Genomic DNA, 18,887 nt, shown 5'->3' with positions numbered 1-18,887 from the left:
CAATTGGATGTTACGTGTTAAAGGAATAAAAAGCGGGATCGAATCCTACTGCAGAATTTGGAGATCGGTCCTTCAGATGAGACGTAAAAACTGAGGTCCTTTTTCGATGTAGATACTTGCAGGTAAGAGATATCTCACTGCTCAAAGTCCATAAGTGCTGAGTACGGGTCTAAACTTGTATTCCTCCACCAGCAGTACGATATGAGTGAAATATTCTCGAAGGAAAGTAATACAAGTAGACAAATAAACAAAGTAACTATTAAAATTTGAAATTCAGCATTGAAGGTTTTTTGAACATTTAACTGATTTTGAGATGGATGGTTTACTCTTGGACACATCATGACATCATCTGCAAGCTATTTTACAATTCAGAACGTCATATTTGTTATAAAGTTATGTGCAAAACAATACAGTGTGATGGTGATATTTAAAAACCTGTATGCTGTTTTTTATTTATACAATAATATCCGGTAAAAATATGACATAAAAAATAATGCTGCTCAACATTTGTTTTGCTTGTTGTGTTGCTATAATAACATACGATCCTTAATAGTGTTACTGTAGATGCCGTGCAAACATAAATCGTTATAACAACATGTGGACAATGCCTACTTAAGAATAAATCTTCAGCACAAAATCGAACTATGTGTTTTCATAATGATTTGGAATAAATATCTAAGATTTCATTTCGACATTTCTTTCCATCATTACTTTGACAATAAATAATTGCTTAAATCAAATTAATTTTAACACGTTTAAATGCATTTATGTATTAATTAATTCTCTTTGGGTCTTTTTATGTTAAGATAAGAGAAAAAATCTAAAATTAAAATGATTAAATGTGAACCTTTTATACACTCAAAAACCGCATACATAAGGCACATAATAATACAACAAACATTAATACAGGCATATTCATAAATAAAAACAGGCAAGATTTCTTTATTTTATTTCATTCTTTAAATCCATTTCAGTGGCTTTTAGAGAAGAGAGAGAAAAAATTAGGGCCAAAACCACGTTGTTATTAATTAATTCGCAAACTAAACTTTTAAGTAACAGGACGCACCATGACATGATGTTATATATAAAAACATATATTTTTTAATAAGCTGTATTTTTTTCTAATTTAAAGTCTGGTGGAAAGTTAATTTGTGTCCTGTTTACAAAATGAAATATGATGATGGGGACAGTGAATCTAATCTGAGGAGTTTTCCCTCTATTAGCGTAAGTAATTCCTATTTTACCAAGGATTTTCAAACGGGTTGATTATTCAATAGGTTATTTTTGACAGATTTGACAATTTACCATAAAATCATTTATTTTTTTTTCCTTTTTCAAAAGTTTTTCACAAGCATGTTGGATATAAATTAATGTAAAATTCAATAAAAATCAAAATTGAATATCTATAGTGCACATACTTTTACTATTTTTTTTTATCAGGAATTCAAAGTTTAGAACCCAATATTAATGAGAAATTACCACAAACATTAGTAATAGCTGACTGTTTACATTGTTACATAAACATATCCATTTGCTACCACTGTTATAGAGGACACGTATCTATTTGTTATGCTTATTGACACACACGTAAGCTACCACTGTTATAAAGGACAAATATCTATTTAACATGCCTGTTGTAACACACTTAATCTGTAAACAAAATATTGTCTCATTTAAAAAAGAATAATTTTGATTTGTTTCTAGTACATGTACATGATAAACACTTTTATCTCAACTTTGAAAAAAAAAAATCCAATTGAAAAGTGAAATCCTCTAACAGTAAAGCTTTACCAGTAAATATTTTGTATAAATTTACGAAGTTCTGGATCAAAATAAAAATATTTTACTTCAAACTGGGGATTCCGGAAGAGGTCCTCTCCTCTGCTTCAATGATATAATGAAACTTTATCATTTGATTTTTGAATTTTCTAAGAGAGATTATTTTCAATATTCATGGCATCTAGGATATCTTATGAATATGCATGGTATTACAGGCATGGCTAATATAAATAACATATAAGCAAAATGCAAATAACTATTGAACAGGATATTATTCCGGGATATTCTCTGGCTGATATTGGGCTCTTATCGGGTATCTCTTTTATCAAGTCCGCGACAGAAACTTTTTCCCTGGATGTGCCTCTTGGTTATTCCGTTAGTTCCCGTCAAGGGTTTGATGAAAGAGCTATCCCACTCACCAAACATATTACAGAAAATCATAACTGGCGTTATGATTGAAGAGAAATAGCAGTTGAATTAAAATCATATAATTGCATTTCTTTTAATTATATTTATATCATTAATTAAATGATTTATCAAAAATATGTATATGGCATGGTTTTAATACATTCAACTGCCCTACAAAGCAAACAAGCAGAGCAACTGCTTTAGAGAGCAATCAAACAGTGCAACTGCCCTACAAAAGAAGCAACCAATGCAACTGCGCTACAAAAAAAGCAAACAGTGCTACTGCCTACAAAGCAAACAAACATTGCAGCTGTCCTAGAAAGCAGGCAAACAGTGTAACTATCATGCATAGCAAACAAACACTACAACTGTCCTACAAAACAAGCAAACAGTGCAACTGTCTAATAAAGCAAGTAAACAATGTAACTGTCCTACAAAACAAGCAAACAATGCAACTGTCTTACAAAACAAGCAAACAATGTAACTGTCCTACAAAGCAAGCAAACAGTGCAACTGTCCTACCAAACAGGCAAACAGTGCAACTGTCCTACAAAACAAGCAATAGTGCAACTGTCCTACAAAGCAAACAAACAATGCAACTGTCCTCCAAAACAAGCAAACAATGCAACTGACCTACAAAGCAAACAAACAATGCAACTGTCCTCCAAAACAAGCAAACAGTGCAACTGTCCTACAAAGCAAACAAACAATGCAACTGTCCTCCAAAACAAGCAAACATCGCAACTGACCTACAAAGCAAACAAACAATGCAACTGTCCTCCAAAACAAGCAAACAGTGCAACTGTCCTACAAAGCAAACAAACAATGCAACTGTCCTCCAACACAAGCAAACAGTGCAACTGTCCTACAAAGCAAACAAACAATGCAACTGTCCTCCAAAACAAGCAAACAGTGCAACTGTCCTACAAAGCAAACAAACAATGCAACTGTCCTCCAAAACAAGCAAACAGTGCAACTGTCCTACAAAGCAAACAAACAATGCAACTGTCCTCCAAAACAAGCAAACAGTGCAACTGTCCTACAAAGCAAACAAACAATGCAGCTGTCCTCCAAAACAAGCAAACAGTGCATCTGTCCTACAAAACAAGCAAACAGTGCAACAGTCCTACAAAACAAGCAAACAGCGATGCTTCCCTACAAAGCAAGCAAACAGTGTTACTGACCTACAAAGCAAGCAAACAGTGAAACCGTCCTACAAAGCAAGCAAACCGTGCAACTGTCCTACAAAACAAGCAAACAGTACAACTGTCCTACAAAACAAACAAACAATGCAACTGTCCTCCAAAACAAGCAAACAGTGCAACTGTCCTACAAAGCAAACAAACAATGCAACTGTCCTCCAAAACAAGCAAACATCGCAACTGACCTACAAAGCAAACAAACAATGCAACTGTCCTCCAAAACAAGCAAACAGTGCAACTGTCCTACAAAGCAAACAAACAATGCAACTGTCCTCCAAAACAAGCAAACAGTGCAACTGTCCTACAAAGCAAACAAACAATGCAACTGTCCTCCAAAACAAGCAAACAGTGCAACTGTCCTACAAAGCAAACAAACAATGCAACTGTCCTCCAAAACAAGCAAACAGTGCAACTGTCCTACAAAGCAAACAAACAATGCAGCTGTCCTCCAAAACAAGCAAACAGTGCAACTGTCCTACAAAGCAAACAAACAATGCAGCTGTCCTCCAAAACAAGCAAACAGTGCAACTGTCCTACAAAACAAGCAAACAGTGCAACAGTCCTACAAAACAAGCAAACAGCGATGCTTCCCTACAAAGCAAGCAAACAGTGTTACTGACCTACAAAGCAAGCAAACCGTGCAACTGTCCTACAAAACAAGCAAACAGTGCAACAGTCCTACAAAACAAGCAAACAGCGAAGCTTCCCTACAAAGCAAGCAAACAGTGCAAAAATAAAGTTTGTATCTACCACATCTTTGTTTTCACAATGTGAACACCAGCTGATTTTTATCTTTAAGCAAAAGCGTAAACAACACCCAGTTTGAATACGCAGGGGTAAAGAATATGTCCTGATTATCAAAGATTGAAAATCTTCAGTCTACCAACGTTCCAATTCTTGGGGCTTTTTTGGGTTGGGGGTTGGGGATGGGGGTGGGGTTGGGGATTGAGGGTATATTTCGTTTCAAGAGCAGAATGCAAGCACAACTTATTTGCATTTGAATATTAAACATTTCAATAATTTCCCCAAATAAAATATTTTTTATGTGATGCATTCTATCAGAAAATATCTACCTTTCTATTACAATAGGTTAAATATTTCCATTTTTTTTTTCAATGTAACCTATGCATCAATGATATGCTTTAAAAGCGCTCACGATTTATTACTACAATTTTATAAATATGTACATGTATATTGTTGTACTTTTCTGCTTTTATATTATGACATCGATATTCAATATGTTAAAGAAAAAAATCCATTTAAAAACAGTCGCCCACGTGGCGCAGTGGTTAGAGCGTTTCCTCTTGAGTAGCCGAGTAAGGAGTTGATCCTAACCTCGCAGGTTCGAATCCCACTGCGGGGTATGGAAACCGGTCCTTTGTATGACACCGTATAAACCGATGTCCCTTGTTGCAGTAGGTGCTGGCACGAAAAAGATCCCTCACTGCTCAATGGCCATGAGTGTCGAGTATAGGTCTAAATTTGAAGCCCTCCACGGCAAGTGTTGGCGTCTCCATATGAGTGAATAATTCTCGAGAGGGACGTTAAACAACAAATAAACAAACAAACAAAACATGTTTGAAACATGTCGTCATTAATTATTTAAAATATATTGTACAGCACAGGATTTATTAAGTTAATTACTTTTCAAAGCTCCGCATGCAATAAGACGTCGATGAGAAGAGTATCCAGAATCCTCTGACCTAGACTGAGACCCTGGCCAAGTGAAAAACTCTGACCCGAGCCAGATTTCTCTGACCCAGACTACTGACCGATTGTGTAAAACCTGACCCGATCCAGATAATAAAGATGAAGTTCCATCTTCTCCTACTTTTTGTATTTTTCATGCTGTTTGAAGAGGGATTTAGTCAAGGTTTTAAGGTAGCCTCTTAAGAATCAATCAATTATTTTAGTACTACATAAAGTTATGTAATAGCGACGAATAACAATCGACCATAGAAATCTAGTTATATGGCAAACTTTAATGAGTACATTGCTAAATATTTACATTTCCAAATATTTTCACTTTAAATTAGAAAAAGTTCACGTTCTCATGAACTACCGTGGGATGAGTAAGAATATTTCCATTGTGATGTAATTGAAGTAAAAAAATAATGCATACTTTTTTTTCAAAAAATGATCGTTGAATGAGAAAAATATGTGGCAAGTCATCTGTAAAATAATGTAAATATAAGGTCTGAGTTTAATTTTTGCTAACGCGCTTCATGAAATTTGCTGGCGTGAAGCGTCGTAGTTCATGTCTTAATGAATTCTCAAAAATAAAATTTATTTCTTAAATTTAATTATCTTTCAAATTGGATTTCTAATATTTATTTTCGTCAAAAGAGATGGACAGTTTCTCGTAGTAACCTTAGACCTCATTGGTTACAAAGATTCATGCTTCGCCCAATCAGCAAACTGCAAACAGGACAGAGGCATGACGGTAGGATATTTATTTCACCTAAATGTAATATTGCAATGAACAACACCTAGTATTATATTTCACTTAAATGTTATACTGTAATGAACAAGACCTAGTATTACATTTCACTTACATATTGTATTGTAATGAACAAAACTTGTATTATATTTCACTTACATGTTATATTGTAAGAACAAGACCTAGTATTACATTTCACTTACATGTGATATTGTAAGAACAAGACCTAGTATTACATTTCACTTACATGTTATTTTGTAAGAACAAGACCTAGTATTACATTTCACTTCCATGCAATATTGTAAGAACAAGACCTAGTATTACATTTCACTTACATGTGATATTGTGAGAACAAGACCTAGTATTACATTTCACTTACATGTAATATTGTAATGAACTAGACCTAGTATAACATTTCATTTATTGACCCTCCAAATCCAGGGCTCTATTGATGTCTCAAATAGTAATAAGCTGTTTAAAATTTATATTTTATGATTTTTCTTCAACATTCGTTACAGGTGTTGTATTTCCTAAAAGAATAATCCCAAAATTTCAGCGAAAACAAGCATCCACAGGTAACGTGTTACCAAATAATCTATCACACTTGTGTAATCCGACACCTTATCACAGCTAACGTGTTATCAAATAAAATATTACATTTTTTTATACCGTTACCTTATCACAGGTAATGTGTTATCAAACAATCTATTACTTTTCTGTAATCCGACACCTAATCACAGGTAACGTGTTATCAAATAAAATATCACATTTCTGTAATCTGTCACCTTATCACAGGTAACGTGTTATCAAATAAAATATCACACTTGTGTAATCCGACACCTTATCACAGGTAACGTGTTATCAAATAAAATATCACATTTCTGTAATCTGTCACCTTATCACAGGTACCGTGTCATCAAATAATCTATTACTTTTCTGTAATCTCTCACCTTTTCACAAGTAACGTGTTATCAAATAAAATATTACATTTCTGTAATCTGTCACCTTATCACAGGTAACGTGTTATCAAATAAAATATCACATTTCTGTAATCCGTTACCTTATCACAGGTAACGTGTTATCAAATAAAATATTACATTTCTGTAATCCTACACCTTATCACAGGTAACGTGTTATCAAATAAAATATCACATCTCTATAATCTGTCACCTTATCACAGGTAACGTGTTATCAAATAAAATATCACATTTCTGTAATCCGTTACCTTATCACAGGTAACGTGATATCAAATAAAATATCACATTTCTGTATTCTGTCACCTTATCTCTCACAGCTTGCTTTGCAATTATCTTTTTGTACACTTCATTGGGTTTTGGACCATTTTCATGCTGATTTACAAAGACACATGATCAAAATAAATATTATATATTATCCCAATGATTTCTATTAATAATTTGCAGTATCAACAGTTACAACCACCAGAAGATCCTTCCCAAATTTACAGTCAACAACACAATCAACTTTACAGTCAGCAACACAATCAACTTTACAGTCAACAACACAATTGCCTATGGGTAATTCTTTTTTTCTTGTTTGTATAACCTTATCACCTACAAATAGAGTTTATGTCTCTCAGTTGAATCGTTACGCAAGAGTAGCTCTACGTACGGAAATTTCCAAAACGAGGCAAACCATTGACAAACACGTTGATACCGTTTACCCGGTCATGACAATGAGTACACGGCGGGTGTTACAGGTCGACAAGAGAGGCATGGCACCTGATCCCACCTTTGATGTTTTTAGAAGTCTGTGTTTGCTCTGCACCAAATTTGTATTGCTTCAATGGACTTTTGAGCTTGTTTAATGTTCGTTATTTCCATATTACATTATATGTAATCCATGTAAATGTCTAAATCATAAACATTAAAAAGTCACAACTAGAAGTGCGAAAGAACTACACACCACATCACTCACAGAAAAAAGACAACAGAACTATTACTTTTACTATACATCACATGTTTTATCAACATTAAAATGTACCTCCAAAGCTAATATACATCCCATATATACTATAAACAAAAACTTCTCACCACTATAAGTACAAAACAACCATACAAATATGTAATTAACAGTAACCTCTCACATCTAGAAGTAACACTCAACTATACAACACATATACCATAAACTTAACCTCTAACCATTAGAAGTAACACACAACTATACAACATATCCCATGTATCATTCATGGTTACAAGTCATATTGTAGTTTACAATCACACGTAAATGAACTATTACAAAATCATTCAAATATCTTGATTTGACGAGTTTGATACGAACAGGTCTTTTGGGGACGTTTTTGTTTACAGAGAAGGTTGATACATAAAAGTTGCTCTAAGTAGAACAGAAGCCGTAACCTTCATGCATCTCAAAAATTCAATTTCAAGAAACATAGAACATAGAAAACAGAAGCCTTTTTTTTTTTCAAATAATGCTATGAGCTCCGACTACGAGAATTGCCTTTTCAGATACATATTATTTCATATGTAATGAGATGATACCCCAACAGCAAACACACCATAAAGATAATATTTCATCGATTTAATGTCTTCAAAATGTTTGAAATTCTGAAGGAATATGTGCACTTTGACCAAAACATATGGATCAAATTTAAATTGGAAACTTGCTTCCCAACATCTTTTCTCTAATGAGCTACATTAAAAAAAAGAAAAAAAAGCATTTACATCCAAAACTAAGAATCCAATGCTTAAATAAGTAAACTTTTTCGTTCTATTTTTGTAAAATAATTTAACGTTTCTATCGCCAACTTCCCCAATTTATGCATTAATATACCCTTATCAACTGCATATGGAGTTTAGTGTCTCCCAGTACTAGTTGATTCATTACGCAAGAGCATACTCTATGTACGAACAATTTCTAAAACAAGGCAAGCTATTGACAAACAAGGCGAGGAAGCAGGATTATCAACAGTCTCGTTTAAACTCAACATTATGCAAATTCTATGGTCGATACAATGACCTTCTCAGCAAATACCATCTATCATTAAGTCGAATGTTGACTGACGTTTTTAATACAAATTGTTAGGTCTTTATTTTTACAATAAATTGTCTACAGAATTTTCTGTTTACCCGATCATGACAAGGAACACATGGAGGGTGTGACATGTCGACAATGGATGCTTACTCCTCCATTCCATCTGATCCCACCTCTAATGATTTAGAGGTCCGTGTTTGCCCTGCACCTAATTTGTATTGTTTCAATGTACTTTAGAGCTTTATTACCGTTTGTTATCTTCATGCTCGGAGTACGACCAGTTTTTGTGTTTATGCCCTGTTCACAGATTTGAATTTTTTGATTTTTTTTATGAGATCGATCATTGTTCGTAATCTTCAGCCTTTTTTCATTAATTAATTAATATTCTCTAATTTTCTCTCTTAATAAATGTTAATTTCATTCCTGTATATTATAAATTTAGCGCCTTTCAGAGCTGGTATGTCTTATAGACGTAAGACCGTTTTGACGTTGAAGGTTTAATAAAGCAATTGCAAGCTGCAAGGGAAAGAATGATAATTTAATTTTAAACGTTAAATTGTTACATTTTTCAATACTTTAATAGGGTTATTGCTTTTAATTAAATTGAGCCAAATTAAAGTACACAGAGGTGTTCCTTGTGTATTGTTGTGTATTCTACGGCGCCGTAGGAAGGGGTTAAATGTCGTAGATTTCTAATGATTTTATGAAGATAAATACACTGGATGTCAATATCATGTTTGAATGTATTAAACTTTCATAGATAAGATAAAGATTCGGTTGGTGAACAGTTTTGATGGATTTGCCAACCTTGGTACAGTAGAGATAGAATACAATGGCGTGAGTGGAACGATTTGTGATGATAACTGGGACGACCTTGATGCCAGCGTTGTCTGTAGAATGCTTGGATTCAGGTGAGAATTGATAAATAGATCACGTGACACAGGTGAGGACAAATGAATCAGGTGAAAATTGAAAGATCACCTGACATAGGTGTGGACTTAAGAATTAGGGGAGGTTGTTTGATCACGTGACACAGGAAAGGATTAATAAGTCAAGAGAGGATTGATAGATCACGTGACACAGATGAAATAAATAAAGTTAAACTGGAAAGGAGATATAAGCGGTAACAGATTTTGTGAAATAGGTGAGGAAATATAGATAAGAAATACATATTCTTAAATCTTGAGATATAAGTTGTATATCCTTTGTAGGAGTGGGGAGTCAGCATCTCAAGCGGCATTTGGACAGGGGACAGGTCCTGTTTATCTCAGCGACGTCACCTGTACGGGTGACGAGGATTCCTTACTAGACTGTGATCATTCTGGATGGAGCGTCAATAACTGTACACATGAGGATGATGCCGGTGTAATATGTCATTCATTTGATGATCTACCTGAATCCAAGAAACTTCCTTCAGGTGATCATAATTGTTACAAATTAACAATTAACAAATTTACAGTAAAAGTAATCGTTGATAAATTACACAAAGCTAAACAAGTAAATGAATACGTAACTACCTTGCAAATTGAATATTGTGTAGGTACATGCATGATAATGAGTATGTTAATTATTTGAATTAAGTCCTAATATAGCTGAACTCAAATATATTCAATACGCAAGGTAGCTATTCATTTACAAGTAAATGAATAGCTACCTTGCGTATTGAATATTGTGTAGGTATGATATGTTAATAATTTGAATTACGCCCTGATACAGCTGGACTTAAATATATGGTTTACACGCTCACTACCCTGTTTGATTCGGGTGTGACTGCTCCCTGGTTATTAGAATCCGAAACTGATTTATGACATTTTTACATAAGGAAACAGAAAAACATCCAAATATTTAATGACAAACACCGCTGAAGATCTTTTGTTAGGTTTTTAAAAGGTTTTTAAGTTGATGAAATATTTAGAAATTGTCCTTATTATAAGAGCTTTGTCTAAAATAGAATTTTTTTCAACGCAAAAAAGTTTGATGAAAACATGGGAACTCTGTTTTTTTATTTAGATTGTGGCAAACGCCCAATGATAAGCGAAGAGAATAAGAAACAACTTTTACCAAGAATCGTTGGAGGAATTGATGCTGTTCCAGGCATGGTGCCCTGGCAAGCAGGCCTTAGAATTGGAAGCCCTCCTTCCGGACATTGGTGTGGTGGGACAATTCTTAGTCCACACTGGATTCTGACTGCTGCGCATTGTTTTGATTAGTAAGTAAGAGAAATTAAGGTGCTTGGTTAGTTATAGATTTGTAGTGCTTTACTTTGTTTTGACTGGTTAGTTATCAGTTTTAGTACTGCCTTTTTGGCTGGTAATTTATGGAGTCTTAGTGCTACAGTCAATTTTGATTGGTTAGATTTGGATTTTCCTGATGCGTATTGTTTTGATATGTTAGTTTTATGACGTCAGTTAGTTTATCTGTGTTAAGTGTTTCCATCTTGGTGTTTTCATTTTTATTAAATTTAATGACGGAGTTTGTTTACCTGATTAATGATTTTCATTTTATGTTAGGCTTGATGACATCAGTTGGTTTACCTGTCTATTGATTTTCATTTTATGTTAGGTTTAATGACGTCAGTTGGTATATCTATTTTATTGATTTTAATTTTATGTTAGGTTTGATGACGTCAGTTGGTATACCTGTTTCATTGATTTTCATTTTATCTTAGTTTTGATGACGTCAGTTTGTTTACCATTCGAGTTGGGGATCAGAACAATGAGAACCCGGATGTCGGTGAAGAGGAGTTTGAAATAGAAAGACTTTACAAACACGAAAAATACAATAGTGAGTTTACTCTTCAGATATTTTGAGAGAAATCATTATTTCCAAACAAACTTCCTCTGCTTAAGATGGACATAGCTTTTTTTTTACTTGCTTTCATAAAAAATAATGTATTTCGGCATATTGATATATTCTTCCAACAATATTTTTTGTTTAAATATTGATAACATCAAATTTTATATTATACCAAAAAATGTGGAAAGACAACTTAGATCATCTGATGTTCAATATTGTCGAGCACTTCCTTTTTTGCACTGTTGCTTGCTTTAGTAGTATATGCACCCTTTAATCCTTAATCACCCTCTGTCGTGTGCTAGCTAGCTTGTTTTGGTAGTGTATACACTCTTTGAGCCTTAATCACCCTCTGTTGTGTGCTAGCTAGCTTGTTTTGGTAGTATATGCACCCTTTAATCCTTAATCACCCTCTGTTGTGTGCTAGCTAGCTTGTTTTAGTAGTATATGCACCCTTTGATTCTCAATCACCCTCTGTTGTGTGCTAGCTAGCTTGTTTTAGTAGTGTATGCACCCTTTAATCCTTAATCACCCTTTGTTGTGTGTTAGCTGGGTGGTAAGCGGTTAATAGCGCAACACAAACCATTAACCACCACTGCATGGATCATTAACGAGTCACAATCAGCACAGAAACAATGGGGGTTCTAGATTGTACTAGAACTGTGTACACACTGGGGGTTCTGCTTGTACTAGAACTGTGTACACACTGGGGGTTCTGCTTGTACTAGAACTGTGTACACACTGGGGGTTCTGCTTGTACTAGAACTGTGTACACACTGGGGGTTCTGCTAGTACTAGAACTGTGTACACACTGGGGGTTCTAGATTGTACTAGAACTGTGTACACACTGGGGGTTCTGCTTGTACTAGAACTGTGTACACACTGGGGGTTCTGCTTGTACTAGAACTGTGTACACACTGGGGGTTCTGCTTGTACTAGAACTGTGTACACACTGGGGGTTCTGCTAGTACTAGAACTGTGTACACACTGGGGGTTCTGCTTGTACTAGAACTGTGTACACACTGGGGGTTCTGCTTGTACTAGAACTGTGTACACACTGGGGGTTCTACCTTGTACTAGAACTGTGTACACACTGGGGGTTCTGCTTGTACTAGAACTGTGTACACACTGGGGGTTCTGCTTGTACTAGAACTGTGTACACACTGGGGGTTCTGCTTGTACTAGAACTGTGTACACACTGGGGGTTCTACCTTGTACTAGAACTGTGTACACACTGGGGGTTCTGCTTGTACTAGACTGTGTACACACTGGGGGTTCTACCTTGTACTAGAACTGTGTACACACTGGGGGTTCTGCTTGTACTAGAACTGTGTACACACTGGGGGTTCTGCTTGTACTAGAACTGTGTACACACTGGGGGTTCTGCTTGTACTAGAACTGTGTACACACTGGGGGTTCTAGCTAGTACTAGACCTGTGTACACACTGGGGGTTCTAGCTAGTACTAGAACTGTGCACACACTTGGGGTTCTAGCTAGTACTAGAACTGTGTACACACTGGGGGTTCTAGATTGTACTAGAACTTTGTACACACTGGGGGTTCTGCTTGTACTAGAACTGTGTACACACTGGGGGTTCTAGCTTGTACTAGAACTGTGTACATACTGGGGGTTTTGCTTGTACTAGAACTGTGTACACACTGGGGGTTCTAGATTGTACTAGAACTTTGTACACACTGGGGGTTCTAGCTTGTACTAGAACTGTGTACACACTGGGGGTTCTGCTTGTACTAGAACTTTGTACACACTGGGGGTTCTAGCTAGTACTAGAACTGTGTACACACTGGGGGTTCTACCTTGTACTAGAACTGTGTACACACTGGGGGTTCTGCTTGTACTAGAACTGTGTACACACTGGGGGTTCTGCTTGTACTAGAACTGTGTACACACTGGGGGTTCTACCTTGTACTAGAACTGTGTACACACTGGGGGTTCTGCTTGTACTAGACTGTGTACACACTGGGGGTTCTACCTTGTACTAGAACTGTGTACACACTGGGGGTTCTGCTTGTACTAGAACTGTGTACACACTGGGGGTTCTGCTTGTACTAGAACTGTGTACACACTGGGGGTTCTGCTTGTACTAGAACTGTGTACACACTGGGGGTTCTAGCTAGTACAAGACCTGTGTACACACTGGGGGTTCTAGCTAGTACTAGAACTGTGCACACACTTGGGGTTCTAGCTAGTACTAGAACTGTGTACACACTGGGGGTTCTAGATTGTACTAGAACTTTGTACACACTGGGGGTTCTGCTTGTACTAGAACTGTGTACACACTGGGGGTTCTAGCTTGTACTAGAACTGTGTACACACTGGGGGTTTTGCTTGTACTAGAACTGTGTACACACTGGGGGTTCTAGATTGTACTAGAACTTTGTACACACTGGGGGTTCTAGCTTGTACTAGAACTGTGTACAAACTGGGGGTTCTAGCTTGTACTAGAATTTTGTACACACTGGAGGTTCTAGCTAGTACTAGAACTGTGTACACACTGGGGGTTCTGCTTGTACTAGAACTGTGTACACACTGGGGGTTCTAGATTGTACTAGAACTTTGTACACACTGGGGGTTCTAGCTTGTACTAGAACTGTGTACACACTGGGGGTTCCAGCTTGTACTAGAATTGTGTACACACTGGGGGTTCTAGCTGGTACTAGAACTGTGTACACACTGGGGGTTCTACCTTGTATTAGAACTGTGTACACACTGGGGGTTCTAGCTTGTACTAGAACTGTGTACACACTGGGGGTTCTAGTTAGTACTAGAATTGTGTACACACTGGGGGTTCTAGCTTGTATTAGAACTGTGTACACACTGGGGGTTCTAGCTTGTACTAGAACTGTGTACACACTGGGGGTTCTAGCTTGTACTAGAACTGTGTACACACTGGGGGTTCCAGCTTGTACTAGAATTGTGTACACACTGGGGGTTCTAGCTGGTACTAGAACTGTGTACACACTGGGGGTTCTACCTTGTATTAGAACTGTGTACACACTGGGGGTTCTAGCTTGTACTAGAACTGTGTACACACTGGGGGTTCTAGTTAGTACTAGAATTGTGTACACACTGGGGGTTCTAGCTTGTATTAGAACTGTGTACACACTGGGGGTTCTAGCTTGTACTAGAACTGTGTACACACTGGGGGTTCTAGCTTGTACTAGAACTGTGTACACACCGGGAGTTCTTCAGACTTTTCAGAGAACATTCACTTAAATGACGTGCACTGTTTTCTCCTGTTACGACTGATGGAAGCTTGGTGAAAACAGTAAGGTATTTTGAGTATTTCACACTATACCAAGGTTAAATTAAAAAAAAAAGAATGAGGTTGACATGAAACCGATAATTGCTTTTTAACGTATCATTCGAAGTTGCCTTTCCATATAATAACTGTTTGATTAGTTTATTTCCCATTAAAATTCAGGGGCCTAGAAATTCAGTTTTAGAAATTTCTGCTTGTCTCTCATGTATGAAAACAATAATAAGAGAATTAACCGAAATATGTTTATATCTATGTAACAGTTGTAGGGAGTTTAACATATTACCTAGAAAATAACTTAAAGAAGAAGTAAAAAGGTCCCAAGAAATTAATCCGATTATTAAAAAAAAACTAAAGTTATTTTCTCCTTGTCCGTTATTTTGAAATTTTGATAGATCAGTTTTGCAACAATGTTATTTTTAGTGCAGACTTTTGACAATGACATAGCCTTGATTAAAATAGCCGCTAAGGACGGGGACGGCATAAAATTCAACCAATATGTACAGCCAGCATGTCTGCCAACGGAAACAACAGCTTACAATGCAGGCCGGAAATGCTTTGTATCCGGATGGGGAAATACTACTGAGCCTATTGGAAATAACGGTATGTAACGTCATACAGGGATCTTGAAACACAATTTGTTCAGTGTATACTGAGTATAAAATAATATTTTTGTGGGGTCAAATTTTCGTCGTTTGAGAAAAACCGTAGGTTTGTGGGGATTTAATTTTGTGGATGGAGAATTATTGAGTAGTTATGTATTGGGTATTATTCATTTCGTGGTGGACATAAATTCGTGGATCTCTTCAAGAAATATGGAGATAACGAGCAGTAATCAAGCTCAAAAGACCACAGAAACAATACAAATCAGGAGCAGAGGAAACACGGACCTTTAACACATCAGAGGTGGGATCAGATGTCAGGGAGGATAGAGCATCCCCTGCCGACCGGTCACACCCGCCGTACGCTTATTGTCTGGATCGAGCAAACAGACATTTCAGTGTTTAAATAATGGCCTAACAATTAGTATGAAAAAAATTCAGTCAGCATTCGAATTAACGATAGATTGTATTTGTTAACAAGGTCATTGTATTGACCATAAAATTTTGAAAATGATGACTTTAAACGAGGCTGTTGATATCGAGATTCATTATACATCGAAAACAACGAAAATCAAACCCCTTCGAAAATTAGTGATTTCAAAGAAGTTCAAATCTAAAGGTTTAATTGTCCTTGATCCATTTTACGACACAATTGATATAAAATTAATTTTTCCTATACAGCCATAGTAGAATTCTGTGGAAAATGAATCATTTTCAATGAATTCAATTTGAGATCTTTTTAAAGGTAATCAGGATACCCTTTTTATTTTATTATCATTTTAAGGAAGAGGTCACAAAAAAATTGACGTTTTCTGAGAGATTGTATGCAATCGGGATTCATTTCATTTGTCTGATATATATATATATATATATATATATATATATATATATATATATATATATATATATATATATATATATATATATATATATATAAATCCATATTTATAACTGGTTTTCTTCATTTTTTGCATTGAAAATTACAGTTTAAAAATAATTTAAAATTTCACCTTGTGATTACCAAAATCACAATCGAATCCCACTGTGGGACGTGGAGACCGGTCCTTCGGATGAGACCGTATAAACCGAGGTCCCGTGTCGCAGTAGGTGCTGGCACGAAAAAGATCCCTCACTGCTCAATGGCCGTAAGTGCCGAGTACAGGTCAAAATTTGTAGCCCTCAACCGGCAAGTGGTGGCGTCTTCATATGAGTGAAAAATTCTCGAGAGGGACGTTAAGGAACAAACAAACATAATGATAAATGAGTATGCTTCTATATACCTTATTTTACAAACCTATAGTTATAAAACATATAAGGAGTTCATTTATCTTCTTTGAGAATACTGCAGGCCCCCTTCATTTAATTGATTTTGACCTTAAGCAATTTGACTAGCTAAAAAGTTAGTTGTTTTTTTTTTTTTAAATAAATCCTTCATAATGCACTTATAAATGATTTACCTTTTAAGTTTCATAGTGATAACCGCCATCTACGCAGGTATTATTCAGATTTTTAGTCTGTAAAACATTTGTTAGAAATAAAAGTAATAATATCTATCAATATTCTCCAATAAACTGTAGAACTAATTGTTGTGGTTAACAGTTAATATGAATTAAAACGAAAACTATGAATAAAGTGTTAAGATTTTTTTATTATTATTGTATATTTACAAAACTCAGTAACATTTCAGGACTCCCGGAGGACTTGAAGTTTGCAGAAGTTCCTATAATTAACCAGACGATATGTAGAGAGTTGTACAAGGATTTTAGACACGTGACAGAGAGTATGTTTTGTGCGGGGTACCTGGAGGGAGGCGTTGATAGCTGTCAGGGGGACAGCGGGGGGCCGCTCACATGCGAAGTCGAGGGTAAGATTATTTCACTTAATGATCAATGCATTGTTAGAAAATATGATTATTTACAATAAATAAAATGCATATGATTAGGAGTTAATTTTAATTACATTCAAAAGAATTGTGCTTACAGTATTGTAATAAACTGTTTAATATGAGTTTTATATAAAGTATAACATCTACATTCAAACCTTCACTGTTGTTGTCATTGCTTGAAGTTTTAACGTTGCCTCAACTTTATTTCTAACAGATATTCAACTAAAAATCAACTAAAGTTCAACCCATTTTCAAGGTCTACTCAACGTTGAAAATTGACGTTGAAACAACGTTGATGTCCCAACGTTGCCTCAACTTTCATATGCAACTAAAATTCAACGTTGATTCAACGTTGAAGAGCAACGTTGATATCTACTGTCTGTCTTTTTGCACCTTGGTTTAGAATTTTTGCCTACCCTCTTTGTATCAGTAATACCATATATCTCTTGTTCTAAAACTGCCGCTTACGGTATTAATATTTTTCTCAATTTTTCTTTTTCCAAGGTACACAAGCCATTCTGGGAATTACATCCTGGGGGAAATCCTGCGCGGCTCCAAATTTTCCGGGAGTGTACACGAAAGTCGGGAATTTTCTACCGTGGATCAGAGAAACAATTGCTGCTTCATAATAAAAATCAATTTGGAGCCTTCTAGAGTCGTGCTTTATCATGCGACCTTCTGTGCAAATATATGAACCACGGGCTGAATATATACGGAGCGAAATTTTATTTTCAGTATTTAGTTCTTTCTTATTTACATTTATATATACATATGCACCGGTGTAAAAAAAGAGAAATGATATTTTTATCATTATTATACATATTATTAAAAAATAAATCAATTTGTCAAATAATGTTCTCACTGTGCAGACTCATCTTCCCTATTCACTGTGTGTAGGACGTGATTTGTAGAAATTCTGTCTGGAAATCCAAAAATAATTATTCTATTTTTTTTTCACCGTCATTTACTTTATGAAAGTGTCTTAGGAGATATCGTGTACATTAATCTGTTTTGAATAACATATATCTTAGAAATACAAATATTGCGACTTGGGACTTAGTTGACATCTACAATTTGATGAGGACTCTATTATCACAGTACACATGAAGATTGATTCTTGCTCCTTGATGCTCAAAAGTAAAGACGGTCCCAAAAGACATACACTCTGATGCACTTCATTTGAACAGGTTTAAAGGTGTAGACTCCCTTTTGGACATTTAAACAAGTTTAAGGGTGATAGCTCCTTTTTGAACATTTGAACAATTGCATAGGCGTCGGAAGCAAATTAAAAGTAGGGTGGCTAATTGAAAGTGGGTGGCTAAACCAACGAAAAAAGGTAAGCCCCAATTTTCAATGCCTATCTTATGTATATCTTTGCAAAAAAAGTGCCCCCCCCCCCGTTCCGACCCCTATGAATTGAAAGGGTGTAGGCTCCTTTTTGGACATTTGAACAAGTTTAAGGGTGTATACACTCATTTTTAGACATGT

General features: G+C 35.8%; 1 protein-coding gene across 1 annotated transcript; it reads left to right on the top strand.

Moving 5' to 3' along the window:
• Nucleotides 1-1,192: 1,192 nt before the first annotated feature.
• LOC133179955 (neurotrypsin-like) lies at nucleotides 1,193-18,044 on the top strand. Its single transcript, XM_061314617.1, has 12 exons — nucleotides 1,193-1,224; nucleotides 5,043-5,270; nucleotides 5,736-5,832; nucleotides 6,348-6,404; nucleotides 7,251-7,364; nucleotides 9,602-9,752; nucleotides 10,053-10,258; nucleotides 10,852-11,050; nucleotides 11,510-11,625; nucleotides 15,336-15,515; nucleotides 17,202-17,378; nucleotides 17,904-18,044. The coding sequence occupies exons 2-12, from the start codon at nucleotides 5,199-5,201 to the stop codon at nucleotides 18,026-18,028; spliced, it is 1,494 nt and encodes a 497-aa protein (XP_061170601.1). The 5' UTR covers nucleotides 1,193-1,224; nucleotides 5,043-5,198; the 3' UTR covers nucleotides 18,029-18,044.
• Nucleotides 18,045-18,887: the final 843 nt, after the last annotated feature.

This window comes from Saccostrea echinata, unplaced genomic scaffold (assembly GCF_033153115.1).
Source record: "Saccostrea echinata isolate AGI-Se365-2 ecotype Australia unplaced genomic scaffold, CSIRO_AGI_Sech_v1 ptg000005l, whole genome shotgun sequence".
NCBI lineage: Eukaryota > Metazoa > Mollusca > Bivalvia > Ostreida > Ostreidae > Saccostrea > Saccostrea echinata.
This window is presented reverse-complemented; position numbering and strand designations above follow the sequence as displayed.

What these genes read in the sequence shown, in the direction of transcription:
- LOC133179955 (XM_061314617.1), top strand. Translation starts at nt 5,199, where the DNA reads ATGAAGTTCCATCTTCTCCTACTTTTTGTATTTTTCATGCTGTTTGAA. An exon ending in AACAACACAATTGCCTATGG is followed by an intron (nt 7,365 to 9,601) that starts GTAATTCTTTTT and finishes AAACTTTCATAG; the next exon opens with ATAAGATAAAGATTCGGTTG. An exon ending in CAAACACGAAAAATACAATA is followed by an intron (nt 11,626 to 15,335) that starts GTGAGTTTACTC and finishes TGTTATTTTTAG; the next exon opens with TGCAGACTTTTGACAATGAC.